At 43.5% G+C, this 12737-nt stretch overlaps 1 protein-coding gene across 1 annotated transcript in view; it reads left to right on the plus strand.

The window, feature by feature from the left end:
* CDH16 (cadherin 16) overlaps positions 1-12737 on the plus strand; it is a 59905-nt gene that overhangs the window by 19436 nt on the left and 27732 nt on the right. Inside the window, exons 7-11 of the mRNA XM_067540092.1 lie at positions 4158-4354; positions 6745-6870; positions 8866-9016; positions 9832-10062; positions 11842-11918. Coding sequence (XP_067396193.1) covers positions 4158-4354; positions 6745-6870; positions 8866-9016; positions 9832-10062; positions 11842-11918 — 782 coding nt within the window. The remainder of the gene's footprint in view (positions 1-4157; positions 4355-6744; positions 6871-8865; positions 9017-9831; positions 10063-11841; positions 11919-12737) is intronic.

The following is a 12737-nucleotide window of genomic DNA, read 5'->3' on the forward strand; positions in this document are numbered from 1 at the left end:
AGAAGTCCTTACTAGGTTAAATGTCAGCTGCTCTGTCACAATAGAATACCCATCTTTAGAGTGGGTTTCATCACATGCTACAACAGCTGAAGAAGGAATCTCCTTGTGTGGGTTTCAATACTCTTAGCAGGTTCTGCTGGTTTAGACTTCCCTTTCTTTTACAACTGCCAGGTGTTGTAGCAAATTGTCTAACCCAAGAGAATATTAACATGATTTTAATTAAAGTATGCAGGTAGGTTATTATACAGCAAAATGCCCTCAAAATACAGGATCAATATAGCAGCAGCTAGAAAATAACAAAAGGGTGGAACAGAAAGAGATAGTGGGGCCAGATTTACAGAGCCCTGTATGAGCAAAGGTGCATTGTTTCAACAGTGCATGCACATGTTTGTGATACATACTGTGACAAAGCTCTTCTATCTCGGTGGGTCCAGCACTTCCTTCTAGTGCTAGGTCAGGGAACTGCTTCACCCTTGTGTGTTCTTCCACCCTCTAGTGGTGGGGGAGGGTAATGCAGCCTCTCTAAAATGGCTGCTCCTGCTGGGAGCTAGTCCTGTCTCTGGTTCTCACAGGCCCTTGTCTCTTTGCTGGGGCTCTTGCCCCTCCAGTGACTGGCCAGTAGGGGGTGGGGTGGGGGCTCAGTCCCCCCCCTTGACTCCAGGCCCCAACCCAGGGACCCTACAAATAGCAGCCTTGTGCTGTGGCTTCAGGAAAGCTGCTAGCTTCCCTGGGTTACTTCCCCATGCTCCTTGATTTAATGTCTGTACCCTGCTCGGACAGGGGCCCTTCCTGGCCTCCTTGCCAGGGGAAGCTCTGACAGCCCCACTGGGTGTGGCAGTGCTGAGCCAAATGTCCAGTTCTATCTTCCCCTTCTGGTAGGGTCCTTTCCTTCAGGCTTCCAAGCCTAGGAAAGGTCCTTTACCCTCTTCAGGCAGGGTTTCCCCTCCCCCAGTCTCTGTACCTGCAGGGCTCTCTCCTGCCAGCGTGCTGCTCCTTCTCCTAAACCCTCCTGGCTCTTAATAGCATCTTGCCTGCTCACACACTCTCTGGTAGCTCATCTCGCTTCCACAACTCCAGCCACACCATCTCTCTAGAGGGGCGGCTTTTAACAAGTCCTAGGTGGGGCCTTGATTGGCTCCAGGTGCATTAATTAACCTGGAGTAACCCCTGCTCAGCTACCAGGGGAAAAGGGACTTGCTGCTCCTGGGGCTGATATATGGGCTCTCAAGCTAGCACTCTCTTTGGGGGGCTACTCCCTATGCACCCTTTGCTGCTGCTGTTTGGGGGCTCTGCTGGCCTCCCTCCCTATGGGGAGTGAATGGCCCTGCTGCCCCTGCTGCTGCTACCACCACCTGTGGGGGTGGGGCCCTTCCTGGCCGGCTATTTGCTGCTGCTGCTGCCGCCTGAGAGCTTGCTGCTACTGTTTGCTGCTGCCTGTGAGGAGAAGAAGGAAGACCACCACCACCACTCCTGCTGGGGGAGCACTCAGAACTGCACCAGGAGCTGTGGAGAGGGCTTGCTTATTGCAGGACTGGGAGTGACTGTGCCATCTCTGCTCTTGTGGTGGTGGGGGAAGTTACTATTGTTGCTGTGGGGAGAGGGGTAAGCAGCATGGAGCCCTACCCCCAATCCATCTACTCCCCACCCCACCACCACCGCTAGCGCCCCTCCACCACCCCAGCTACCATCTACATTGCCTCCTCACCCTCAACTCAGCTGCCTGCTTTGTCATCTGGACCGCTGCAGAAGCAAGCGAGGACTTTAACACCACCCAGGTGCATCTGACTGCACAATCTGTGTCTCTCCTCCCTCCCCCAGCTACCTGTGGCTGGAGGGCCCCCCCCACCCTCCAGTTTGCCCTCCAACCTTCCTGGGGCAGTTTGCCCCTCCTCCTTTTCTCCTCACAGCTCACCCTGCCCACCCCTTTCTGCCCACTTTGTCCCTCCGCTCCTAATTTTCCCTTAGCGTTTCTTTGTTTTCATGCCCAGCCCCAGCACTTCTGCTTCAGTTGGTTTCTCTGCCCTGCCCCAGCCCTTCAGCAATACATTGTCACAAAACACTGCATCATAACTACTTATGAAGCTGGGATAGCTGGTCATTTGTGAATGGTGTTACGGCAACAGTGACTGCACATAATTTAGGTGTGCAAATGCAAGCCCTCGGGTCTGAAAACTGGGCCCTGGTTTTACTTATTACTTATTTTTACATTTTCAAATGCTAGATAGGAGTTGCTAATGTATGTGAAGTGCCCTTGAAAGCAACCCCAAGGCTGAGATAGTAGCTCTAAGTTTTTCCATGCGACTGGGGTTCAAGAGTTGCCTTGAAAAATAGTTAGGGGTCATCTCTTAAGAGAGGTCTTGTCTGGATCTTAGATAAAGGTTAAAGGTCACAGGAACAGGAGACCAACCACGGGGATTTGTTTGCATCACTTATAGCTGGGCTCTGTTCTAATTAGACTAATCAAAAGGTGCATATTTAGTGCAGCGACAAACCCATAACGAGGCAGGGTCAGCTGAAATGAGGCTAGAGGAATATGGAGGCATCTATTGAAGTATTGCTCCCAAAGTGTCTTAAATACATTTTACAGGAATTGACTTTCAGTGAGATAAAAAGTTGAATTATGGAACACAGCCTCCCTATAACAGGGACCAGGGGACCCCCGGCTTCAATTTTTATTTATTTACTGATTTGACTCCTGGTTCCTATTATTTTTCCTACTAAAAATGCAATTTGAGATAAGCCTTAGGCTGCTGGTGTGAGGCAAAGTGCTGTCCCTGGCTCTCCCCAGGAACCCGCACAGCACCGATCTTTGGATTCATGTCCTGCTTCATTCAAGCACCTCTTTCAGGTATTGGCTGTTTTTGAGACAGAATCACTTATGGGCTTAGACCCTCATGTCCAACTTGACAGAGCTGTAAGGAGGGGGGGAAGGTGTTTTTTAAAGCAAATCTGGGGGCCCCTGCAAAGCCAGCTCCTACTACAAGGCCCAAGGTTCAGTGTGTGAATTTCTCCTCCCCCTACCTGTTCCATACTTCCCTGCCATCCAGCAAGGGGGACATGTTCGCACTTAGACTGGGCTGGTGGGCAGGTAATAATGGATGGGTTCCACCCTGGAGAGTGGGGTGTGACAGGAGCTAGGGAAGGGGGAGATGGTGGTTTTCTGTTAAAGAACAGTAATGGGGGAAGTCTGTGATATGCCCCAGCCAGGGCTGCACTATAGTGAGAAACATCCTGAATCCCTGGGGTTTTAAGTTATTCTCCCCTCAAAAGCTTTCTGTCAGAATGAAGCAGATCAGCATCGATCACTTTCAGCACTACAGTGTGAGCGGCAAACATCACACTGACATGGCCACCAGCCAGGAGCTGGTGGGGCCCAAAGGCCGTAGGACCCAATACAGCTGCAGATGTGGCAGCATTAAGTGAATGGACCCTAATGGGGGGAACAGGATAGTCCTAATGAAAACCACGGAAGCCTTTATTCTGACGTTCTGCAATGGGATAAAGTTGTGCTACACTACACACAGAACAGTTAGTCGGTCACGGGAAATTTGCAGAACAGATTGCAGGTAAGTGATGGCAAATTCCAGTCACATCCTGGACCTGAGCAGAATTCTTCCCTTGCTCCAACTCTCATTTTTCCCCTTCACCTGCCTCCCTGTCACACCCTTCCCCAGGGAGCCTACAAACAGCATTTCCCTCCCATGGTAGGTTCTTCTACAGTCTGCAACTGTCAGATGGTCTGCCCCAGGCAACGCTGCTCCATGTGGCTTTCAGCAGCAGAAGCCACCTTGGAGGGAAGATTCAACAGAAAATATTCCACCACTGCCAGCAACAAAAGATGATATCAGGGAAACAATATACTTACCACCAGTGCCCCAGCTTCCAACTGGAGCGAGCAGAGGTGGCACTTTTACCCGACTTTGTTGTGGCAATGGCAGAGCTGAAGTTAGCTTTCATTGTGTGAGGCAGTGGGGTGGGGGATGTAGAATATAGGAAGTTACAGAATCCCTGACTCCCACAGCAAATTTACTGGCCTAATTATTTGGTCAAACCTACCAAAGAAGGGGGGATACTGTTTTCATGTCCCCACTCCAGTTTTCATGTTTCTGCTAAAAGGGATGCAAAAAGATATTTGACAAGATTATCTTTATTTGCAGGTAGCTCTTTGCTAGACTCATCCCAGGTCAGCCATTATAAACTAGTTGTGCAAGTCAAAGACCTGGGAAATCAGTCTCTGGGATATCGTGCATTAGCGAACGTGGAAATTGCAGTTATGGAGAACACCTGGATAGCTCCAAGTCCTGTTCTCTTTCAAGAACACCTAAATGTGACTTATCCAAAGATCATTTCAAAGGTGAGTCAAGGAGGCAGATTTTTCAAATGCATGTTACTTGGCTGAATTGAGGACATCATGTTCCTTAGAACTATTTCTGAGAGTTCTCCTGCATTAGTAGGATGGGCTTTGATCCTACAAACTCTGATGCAGGTATATGAATAGTGTCATTGAATTCAATATTACTTACACGTGCACTTACAGAACTGAAGCCTGGGAGAGTAGCTTCCTTATGAAAGGATTTTTGTGGTCGAAATATAAAAAGACAAAGTAAAACCTGCATGGCAGCAGGGTGATTTTAATTAGGAGTGCTGAAAAGGATTATTGTTCTGTGATCTTAAAGTGATGACTGATGGATGTATGTTTCATCCACACCATAGTATTAAACACCCATTGGTTTTTTCAGACTACCATATATATTTATCTATCACATGTTAAAGCTCAGCACCAGTGTTTGCCATTCATACCCCTACAGATAGAAACAATAGCTGGTATCACTGCTAGATTTCCCCAGCTTTCTTCATCCCAACCTGCCTGATTTCCTGTAGAGCCCTCCCCATTCCAGCAATGCCAGAAACCCAGCACTGTGTAATGTACAGACAGAAACCTGCTGTTGTTCTGTTTACTGGAACTCTGAAGGGAATCCCTCAGGAATGAACAGATGAAGAGAGGGAAAAAAGGTTGCTTAAAATAACATTCTTATTTTAAACACTGCTCACAGACTGCACTGTCTCTCCTCCTCCTCTCTGGTGGCAAGTCAAGAAATGCAGTAAGGGAGTTTTCAGCCACACAACTCCATGTACATAGTTTGGGAATAGAGTCATCTGGGTTAAGAAGCACAAAATCTAAACAAACTCACCCAAGAAACACATTAGTAGTAACATAAATAAATGGGCGTTTAAATTAGAATAAGGCCTCCATAATGGCTTCTCCCCTGTTATTTTGAGACTTGATGAGGCATTATACTCATCCCATTTATAACAGTTACCATTCCACTTTCTCCTTGTTAGGAACTGTTCTGCTCTGTTCATGGAGCTGAAAGGGTTTATGCTTGTGAAAACAACTGACAGGCCATATTCTACCAGGGCTGTACAATCTAAACAAAAGTGTTTGTAGCTACTACCTTTCTATGGCAACAGTAAAAAATTTGCTCTGAGTTTGCTTGTCCACTTTCCCTTATAATATCTGGCCTACAAATTGTTTATCACTTTTTATCAGTATGATATTGCAGATCTTTTTAGCTCTAGTAATTTAATTTTGGATTTAAATCAATCTCAAGTGATTTAACTTTCAGTCTGTTAAAGAATGCCAGGCAAATCTTTTGCTGATTTGATTTTGCTTTGGCTTGTGAGGATGTACAGATTATACCATATAACTAAGAGGAAACCTGTCCCAAAGTTTCCTAAAAATTTCAGTTATTTTTAGCACCCAGTTATCCAAGCATTATTATCCTTTTTAATTTAATTGATATAAATATTGATGATTGGGATACAGTGGACATTTGCACCTCTTGTCTGAGGCCTGAATAACAACAATATGGCCTTATAGTGCATGTCACTGAAGGATCTCAAAGCACACTTACAAACATTAAGTATTTAAGCCTTGAAACACTCCAAGGGCCAGGTAGGCAACTACTATCCCTATTTCACAATAACAGAGGCATACGGGTTAGGGATGGCCTGATTTTTAGAAGTGATGAATACCAGCAACTCCAATTAAAGTCAATGGGAGCAGCTCAGCTTTGAAAAATCAGGCCATGAGTGACTTGCCAAAGGCCACACAGTGAATCAGACAGTACTGAGGATACAGCTCAGTTCTCTTGATTCCCAGAACCATGTTTTCAGATAATATAAATTGTTTTTAAAAGTTGCTTGTGGCAAAGCACAATGGCTTGGTTTTCAACCACAGCTTCTTTAAAGACAGATGTTACATGTTATCTTGGTGTCAGAGCAATGGCGCTTGTTCCAAGTTTCACCCCCTATGACTACCTCTAAAAAAGTGAACACAATTTTAAGGACAGGTGCTGAACTGGTAACTCCATAGATCAGCAGCCTCCATTCATGCATCACACAAGGCAAGTATGGGTGCTAACTGTGCAAACAACCCCATGATGCTCTGCCAATGTACCTCATCACTGACCTGAATGGAAGACCTGTAGGGGTGAGAAGACAGTTCATTTTCTGTGTGTAGCCAATCTCTTGTTTCTCTACTGAGACTACGCAAAGATGCCAATTAGTGATCATTGTGACAGTGGCTGTTGCTGACCACTTGTCCACTAGGACTGAACTGAAACTATCAACTTGTTTCACTGGTGCACAGTCTGGAGATGGAGCCTTTCCTATTTTAATGACATTTCCCGTGAAACTTGCAATACTTGTCATTTGTGTGACTGTCTGTCCCCTTGATTCCAGGTTAACTGGAATAGCAAAGAAGTCTGTTACTATCTGAAGGGAAGCTTTCCTCAAGGCCTTTTTTCAATTGACCTACAAGGGAATATCTATGTGACACAAGAAGTGGACAGAGAAAGTCAAGCAGAGGTAAATATGAAAATAGGGACCAGATAGGGAGTTTAGCTGAATAAGTCTGAAGTTTCAGTACCCAACCCTTAATTAGCACTTGAAGATTTGACAAAGGAGAAGATTCACTGGATACTTATTCACTAACTAAACTGCATATGTGTGAAACAGAATCTTAAAGTTAAAACCATGCAACTAGAGTCTCTATCTACTTATGTTCTTATATGGCTCTCATCACTGCAAGATAGGGAAGTACTATTATCACCATTTTACAGATAGATAGGGAAATATGGGTTCTATTAAATGACTTGCCCAAGTTCATATAGGAAGTTGAGCCAGGAGTTAAACCTAAACCTGTGCCCTATCCCCTAGATTAGCCTTCCTCCCTTATTAGTGATAGATTCTGCTATCATTTATACCAGAGCAACTCTAGCTTCTTTATATTCAACCTTCGGCAAACTCCCAAGTATAAATAAGCCAATATTTTGTTTTTCTTTTATCCAAATACAATGGATTGCATTAATACTGTCTGTCTTTGTGAGTCAGTATCACTCTGACCTCTGCTTGCTCAGGTAGCTGTTTCCACTGGATTAAATCTTAAAATCTTCAGCCAGATTGTATTCAGTCATGGTTCTGGTGAATGCCATTACTATTAACAGGCATTTACGGGAATAAAATTGGAGTAAGGACCTCAGGCTTTGGCCCACTGAGAAGAACAGAGACAGATTTTGGGCTGTGCTGTGTTGCAAATAATCCCCAGATGAGACAGAGCGTTTAGATGTCTGTTTGGGTGCATTCCTGAGCAAGGGGAGCCTGGATGGAGCACTGTAATTCTCAAGCAATCCCTAGCTGTAATTGGCCTTTGGGGTCTCTTCTGAATTTGCTCCCACCAGGCACCTGGGCCCCATTGTCTGCACATTTTTGAGCTACATGTTGATAGGAGGCAATGTCCTGACCACAATGCCAAGTGTCACACTTTTCCAAGGGGTTTATTTAGGACAGAGTCTGCTGATTGTTCAGTATTAAGGGAACATATGGCCTTTGTATTTATAGAAGGACCCTTGGCCTTCCATGTAGTTGAAAAGCCTGCAAGCTGGCATTTGGGTATCTAATATCTACTTTCTACCATCAGTGATACAATTTTTACCTTCAAACTCTAGATTCTTATCACTAGGATATATAAAGCTGATGTCCAATGCACCATGTCCAATGAAGTGGGGGTCTGAAGATCTGTTACAAAAAGAACCTTTATCTTACTGTCATTTGAACCTTGATCAATATTTATCTGCATAGTTTATAATCAGAATTAAATTCTGGCTCTGTCTTTCTGAGGCATGCTAATCCAAAAATGATTAGCTCATGGGACAAAGTCTCATGTTCAGGATATGACCCAAGATTAACATGTTTAGGTAAAGCTTAGTTTCCAAGTTAGACTGTGCTAGCAATAGTACCAATGTCATGGTTCACATGCAGCACAGAGTAGCATAAGAATTAATTTCATATGGATCACTTCCTCCAGCTGAAGGAACAATCTGTAGAACAGGGAAGGGAAAGGGGAAACAATTTTAAATGCTATGGGTCCAATCCTACACTCTTTTCTCCAGAAGAACTCCCATTGGTTTCAATAGAAAAATTGCCAGATTAAGGAGTGCAAAAATATACACTATGTAAAGCATAAGAAGCTGCATTGAAAAATTCTGTACAACATAATAGAGAATGAAATTAATTTGGCTTGTTATCACACAGAATTATATCCCTGCTATAATATTCTATAGAGATGGCTTAAAATCCTAAAGAAAGCATCTCATTCTCTATTAAAGTCTGTAGACTTTTAGAGAAATTTCTATAGAATTCCCATTTAATTTTTACATAATAGTATTGGTTCCATCTCATTTGCATTCAGTAGGACTTTTCCATAAGGGCAAATAAAAATGTTAAACTCTATTAAATGAATAAAGTTAATTACCTCTTAGGTTAATTATAAAGTTTCTTACGAATTCATTTGAACGTTGTCAGTATGAGATTCAGATTTTTGCTGAGAACAAGGATGGAATGCTGTACACTGATCCGCTGGAGCTCCTGATAACAGTGATGGATGAGAATGACAACAGGCCAGTATTCTCCCAGGAGATTTATCAGGTAGAACTTGAGGAGATCACAGCCAAAGGTGAGAGTCATCTATCTACTGCATCACAGGCAGCAAAATGCTTATTATGGTCAACATATGGCTGGAAGCAGTACTAATAATATGGCCATTCTCTACCCTGGGTCCAGTCATGCAATCCTTAGTACGCAAGACTTCATTGAGAGCTTTGCCTGCACAAGAGGCAGGAGATGTAATTAAGAGTCATAGATTTTTAAGGCCCAGAAGGGCCATTAGGATCATCTAGTCTGAGCTAAAATAAAATTCAAGGAGAGCATTTGAACTCAGTCCCCTTGCATTCAAAGAAGAGTGCTTGTTCCTGTAAGTCATTTTGTAAACTGCATCCAGAAGTGAGTCATAGAAAACTAAATACTTTGTGAATCTGTTATTCACCTTAAAACGTACAAATTAAATATAAACCAATAGGATTAGTAAAAAAGGGAAATGAAAACCTTTGTAAATTAATTATGGGAAAATTTGGCTAGTATATTACCTAAAAGGATACCTACTGGTACTAATATTACCTAAAGTACCTAAAATATCCATGTTCATTTCTCCTATCTCTTTGGTCCAGTTTCTTGTTTTGGTTGTATTCCTGTGAAGATATAATTTGCCAACATATTCATTGAATCCTGTATATTATTAAGTAGAAATTGGTCCAAACTGCAGATCTTGGGAAAAGTTTGGATCTGGTTCTAAACGTTGCAGCTTGGGCTCATTTCTTATGCTAACTGAAGAGTTGAAATGACAAATAAATCACTGCTTTAAAAAGACTTCTTTAACTGCTGCATATACGGTTTCTTTATTCACTGGTACTGGTGATGTTTTTCTGTGTGCAGGAAGTGAGATTATCACAGTAAAAGCAGAAGATGCTGATGATCCAAAGACCAACAATGCTAAAATTGCATATGAAATATTGAGGCAGGAGCCTCAAGTGGCAGAAGGCTTTTCATTTCGTATCGGCAAAGACACTGGAGTGATAACATTACAGGATTCTTTACAGAAGACAAATGCTGCAAAGCACTATCACCTCCTTGTTCTAGCAGCAGATCTTGCTGGGACTGAGGGGGGTAGGTGTTATGAAGGATCATGGGGTCTATTCAGTGATGTGTTATTAAGCTGTTTTAGTGCCCAATGTCAAAAAAACTCACCTAAAACAAACACTCCCTCAGTTAAATACATTGACCAAGTTGCAGATGGCATGAAATTGTCACAACATGTATCACTTCCCAGGACTGAAATTCACTAAGTCTAAAAACAATTGCCTTTTTTGGGAAACTGCTTAGCATAGTAGGCCTCCTACATGTAAATATTTAGTCAGACAGTAGCTGTGACATCCACATTCTGGATACATCTTTGTTATGTGGCCACTGCCATGAATCAAGATGATTATTTAGCAGTCACCCAATGACACAGCACCATTAGAGCTCCTGAACCTGCTGGTTTTAGCCATAGGGTGCAGCTTAGTGACTGCGACACTTGGCATTTCTATAACATTTCATGGGAGGATCTGAAAGCACTTTACAAATACTAAAGACCACTTATGAGTCTGGTAGCATACCTGCACAAGGACGCCCCTGTAAACCCCCACACTGGGTCCTGGCATTGCCGGATGCTGTGAAGAGGTGGGAGGAAAAGCAGCTGCTGCTAAAGTGTAGAGATGGGGTGGGAGTAGAGCCTGAGGTCTGCCCCTCCAATGGGCCAGCCTGTGCAGCTGAGCCGTAATGGAGGAAGCAGTAAGCTGCAAAAGGAGGCTGCCACAAGTGACCCACTCCAGGAGCCAAGCACAGGTCAAACTGCGTCTGTCAGAGTCTTCGTTTGGTACCTGCCTTGCTCTTGGCACAGTTCTGTGCTGTAATTTATTCAGTCTGGATTGTAAAGTTTCACTCTCTCTCCAGTGAAATTAACCTGCTACCACCCTGGGAAAGAAATTAGTATTATTAACAGTTTGTACAAGGTTGGCAGAGCCAGGTCTAGAATTTAAGGGTCAGATTCTCAGACACTATAAAATTGGTGTAACTCCAGTGAAGGAAATGGAGCTCTGCTAGTTTACACCAGCTGAGAATCTGGCCTCAGTTTCATCTACTAACCAATGTATCTTGCTCCATTCCACATGCAGATGATGGTGATAAACACATTACAGCCCCTGGAGAAAAACAACCCAAGTATAGTATAGTATTCCTGAATTCTTCTGAGTGATCGCATGCACGAGAGACATATAGTACAACCGAGTGGGAGGCAGCATTTCAGATTGGAAGGGCTGAGGTAGAGAAGAGGGGGAGGGAAAGACTATTTCTGAGTGGATCTGTGTGTTGTACATGTTAGATATATTTTTTTATATTTGTGTGCGCGTGCACATTGAAATACAGGCAATTTTGGAATTAAGGAACTGCTATTTCAGCTCCCTTTTATGATGTCTGCACCCATAGAATTGCATTCCATCCCCTTGAACATATTTGTTGCTGGCCTCTGGATCCTTTCCAGTTTCTCTACATCTTTTCTATACAGCAGTGACCAAAATTGGACACAGTTCTCCAGCTGAAGCCTAACAAGTGGCGCAGTACTGACCCCAGCATGCTATGCTTCTGTTAATGCAACCCAAAACTGCATTTACTTTTTTTGCAACATCACTTAGACTACGCTCTCCTGGCTTCTGTAGTCTTCAGATAAGGCCCAGAATAGTAACAGATTCCTGAATAGTAATAGATTATCATCTCTCTTCAAAAGCACAATATTGCTGACTCTGTAGCAGGCATTCTAGACACCTTTCCATTACAGAATAGCTGCTTCTGTATCAAACCCTTAGTTTGGTCAAGAAATCTGAAAAAAATCTTCTGTTTTGTTTCCAGGTTTCAGCAGTACTTGTACAGTTTTGATTAATGTTGTGGATGTAAATGACAGCCCTCCTGTGTTCTCACAGACAAAGGTAACCCTCTCACTCAGCATGTGAGTGATTTACAGGATGTGTAGATCAGTGTCTTTGAAGGTACGGTCTAGTCTTAAAGACATCCACAAAGTGATGAATATTACAGAAGTGTAAAGACACATGCCATATTCATCTCTCAGTTCTACTGATGAAGGGAACGCAGAGCACACTAGATTCAACAGTCCAAGCAAGAGAGAGAGAGATGTAGTGTGGGGGTAATGAAATAATGTCTTTATTAATGAAGAAACACAAACCAATGTCCATGAATAGGTGGATGGGGCACACGGGTAGTTGTATGCATGCATGCTTGCAAATGGAGTGTATGGAGGCTTATATTTGTGCATGGATGGGTACATGCATGCTTGTGTGTGTGTGTGTACTGTTGTATTTGTGTCTTGTACATGTGTACTGCTGTGTAGATAAAAGGTGTCTGCAGGTTTGGAGTGGATGCATGTTTGACTAGCAGCATGTAGTTTTGCTAGCTTCATGCGTATATGGGGGGGGGGGGCTGTATATGCAGGTGTGCATGTGGAGATATGGATGGATTCCTGCATAGGTGTGTATGTTGGTGCATAGATGGTTGGTAGGTACTTCTGTTGGTGTGCATAGTGCTGTATTTTCCAATTCAAGATACTGCTATCCTGCCTGCACATCCCAAAGGTGATAACAGAGGGGATGCAAATAACCCCCCTAGAAGAGTAGGGTGTGTGCATGTAGGGGCGCTTATGTACACATGGAGTTATAGTACTGTCAACACCAGATCTTCAAAACTCCTGGAGTCAGGCCCCGCACAGCATGAGATTATTTTAAACACAAGAT

Source organism: Emydura macquarii, unplaced genomic scaffold, assembly GCF_026122565.2.
Source record: "Emydura macquarii macquarii isolate MOO-44397 ecotype Brisbane River unplaced genomic scaffold, CSIRO-AGI_Emac_v2 contig_561, whole genome shotgun sequence".
NCBI lineage: Eukaryota > Metazoa > Chordata > Testudines > Chelidae > Emydura > Emydura macquarii.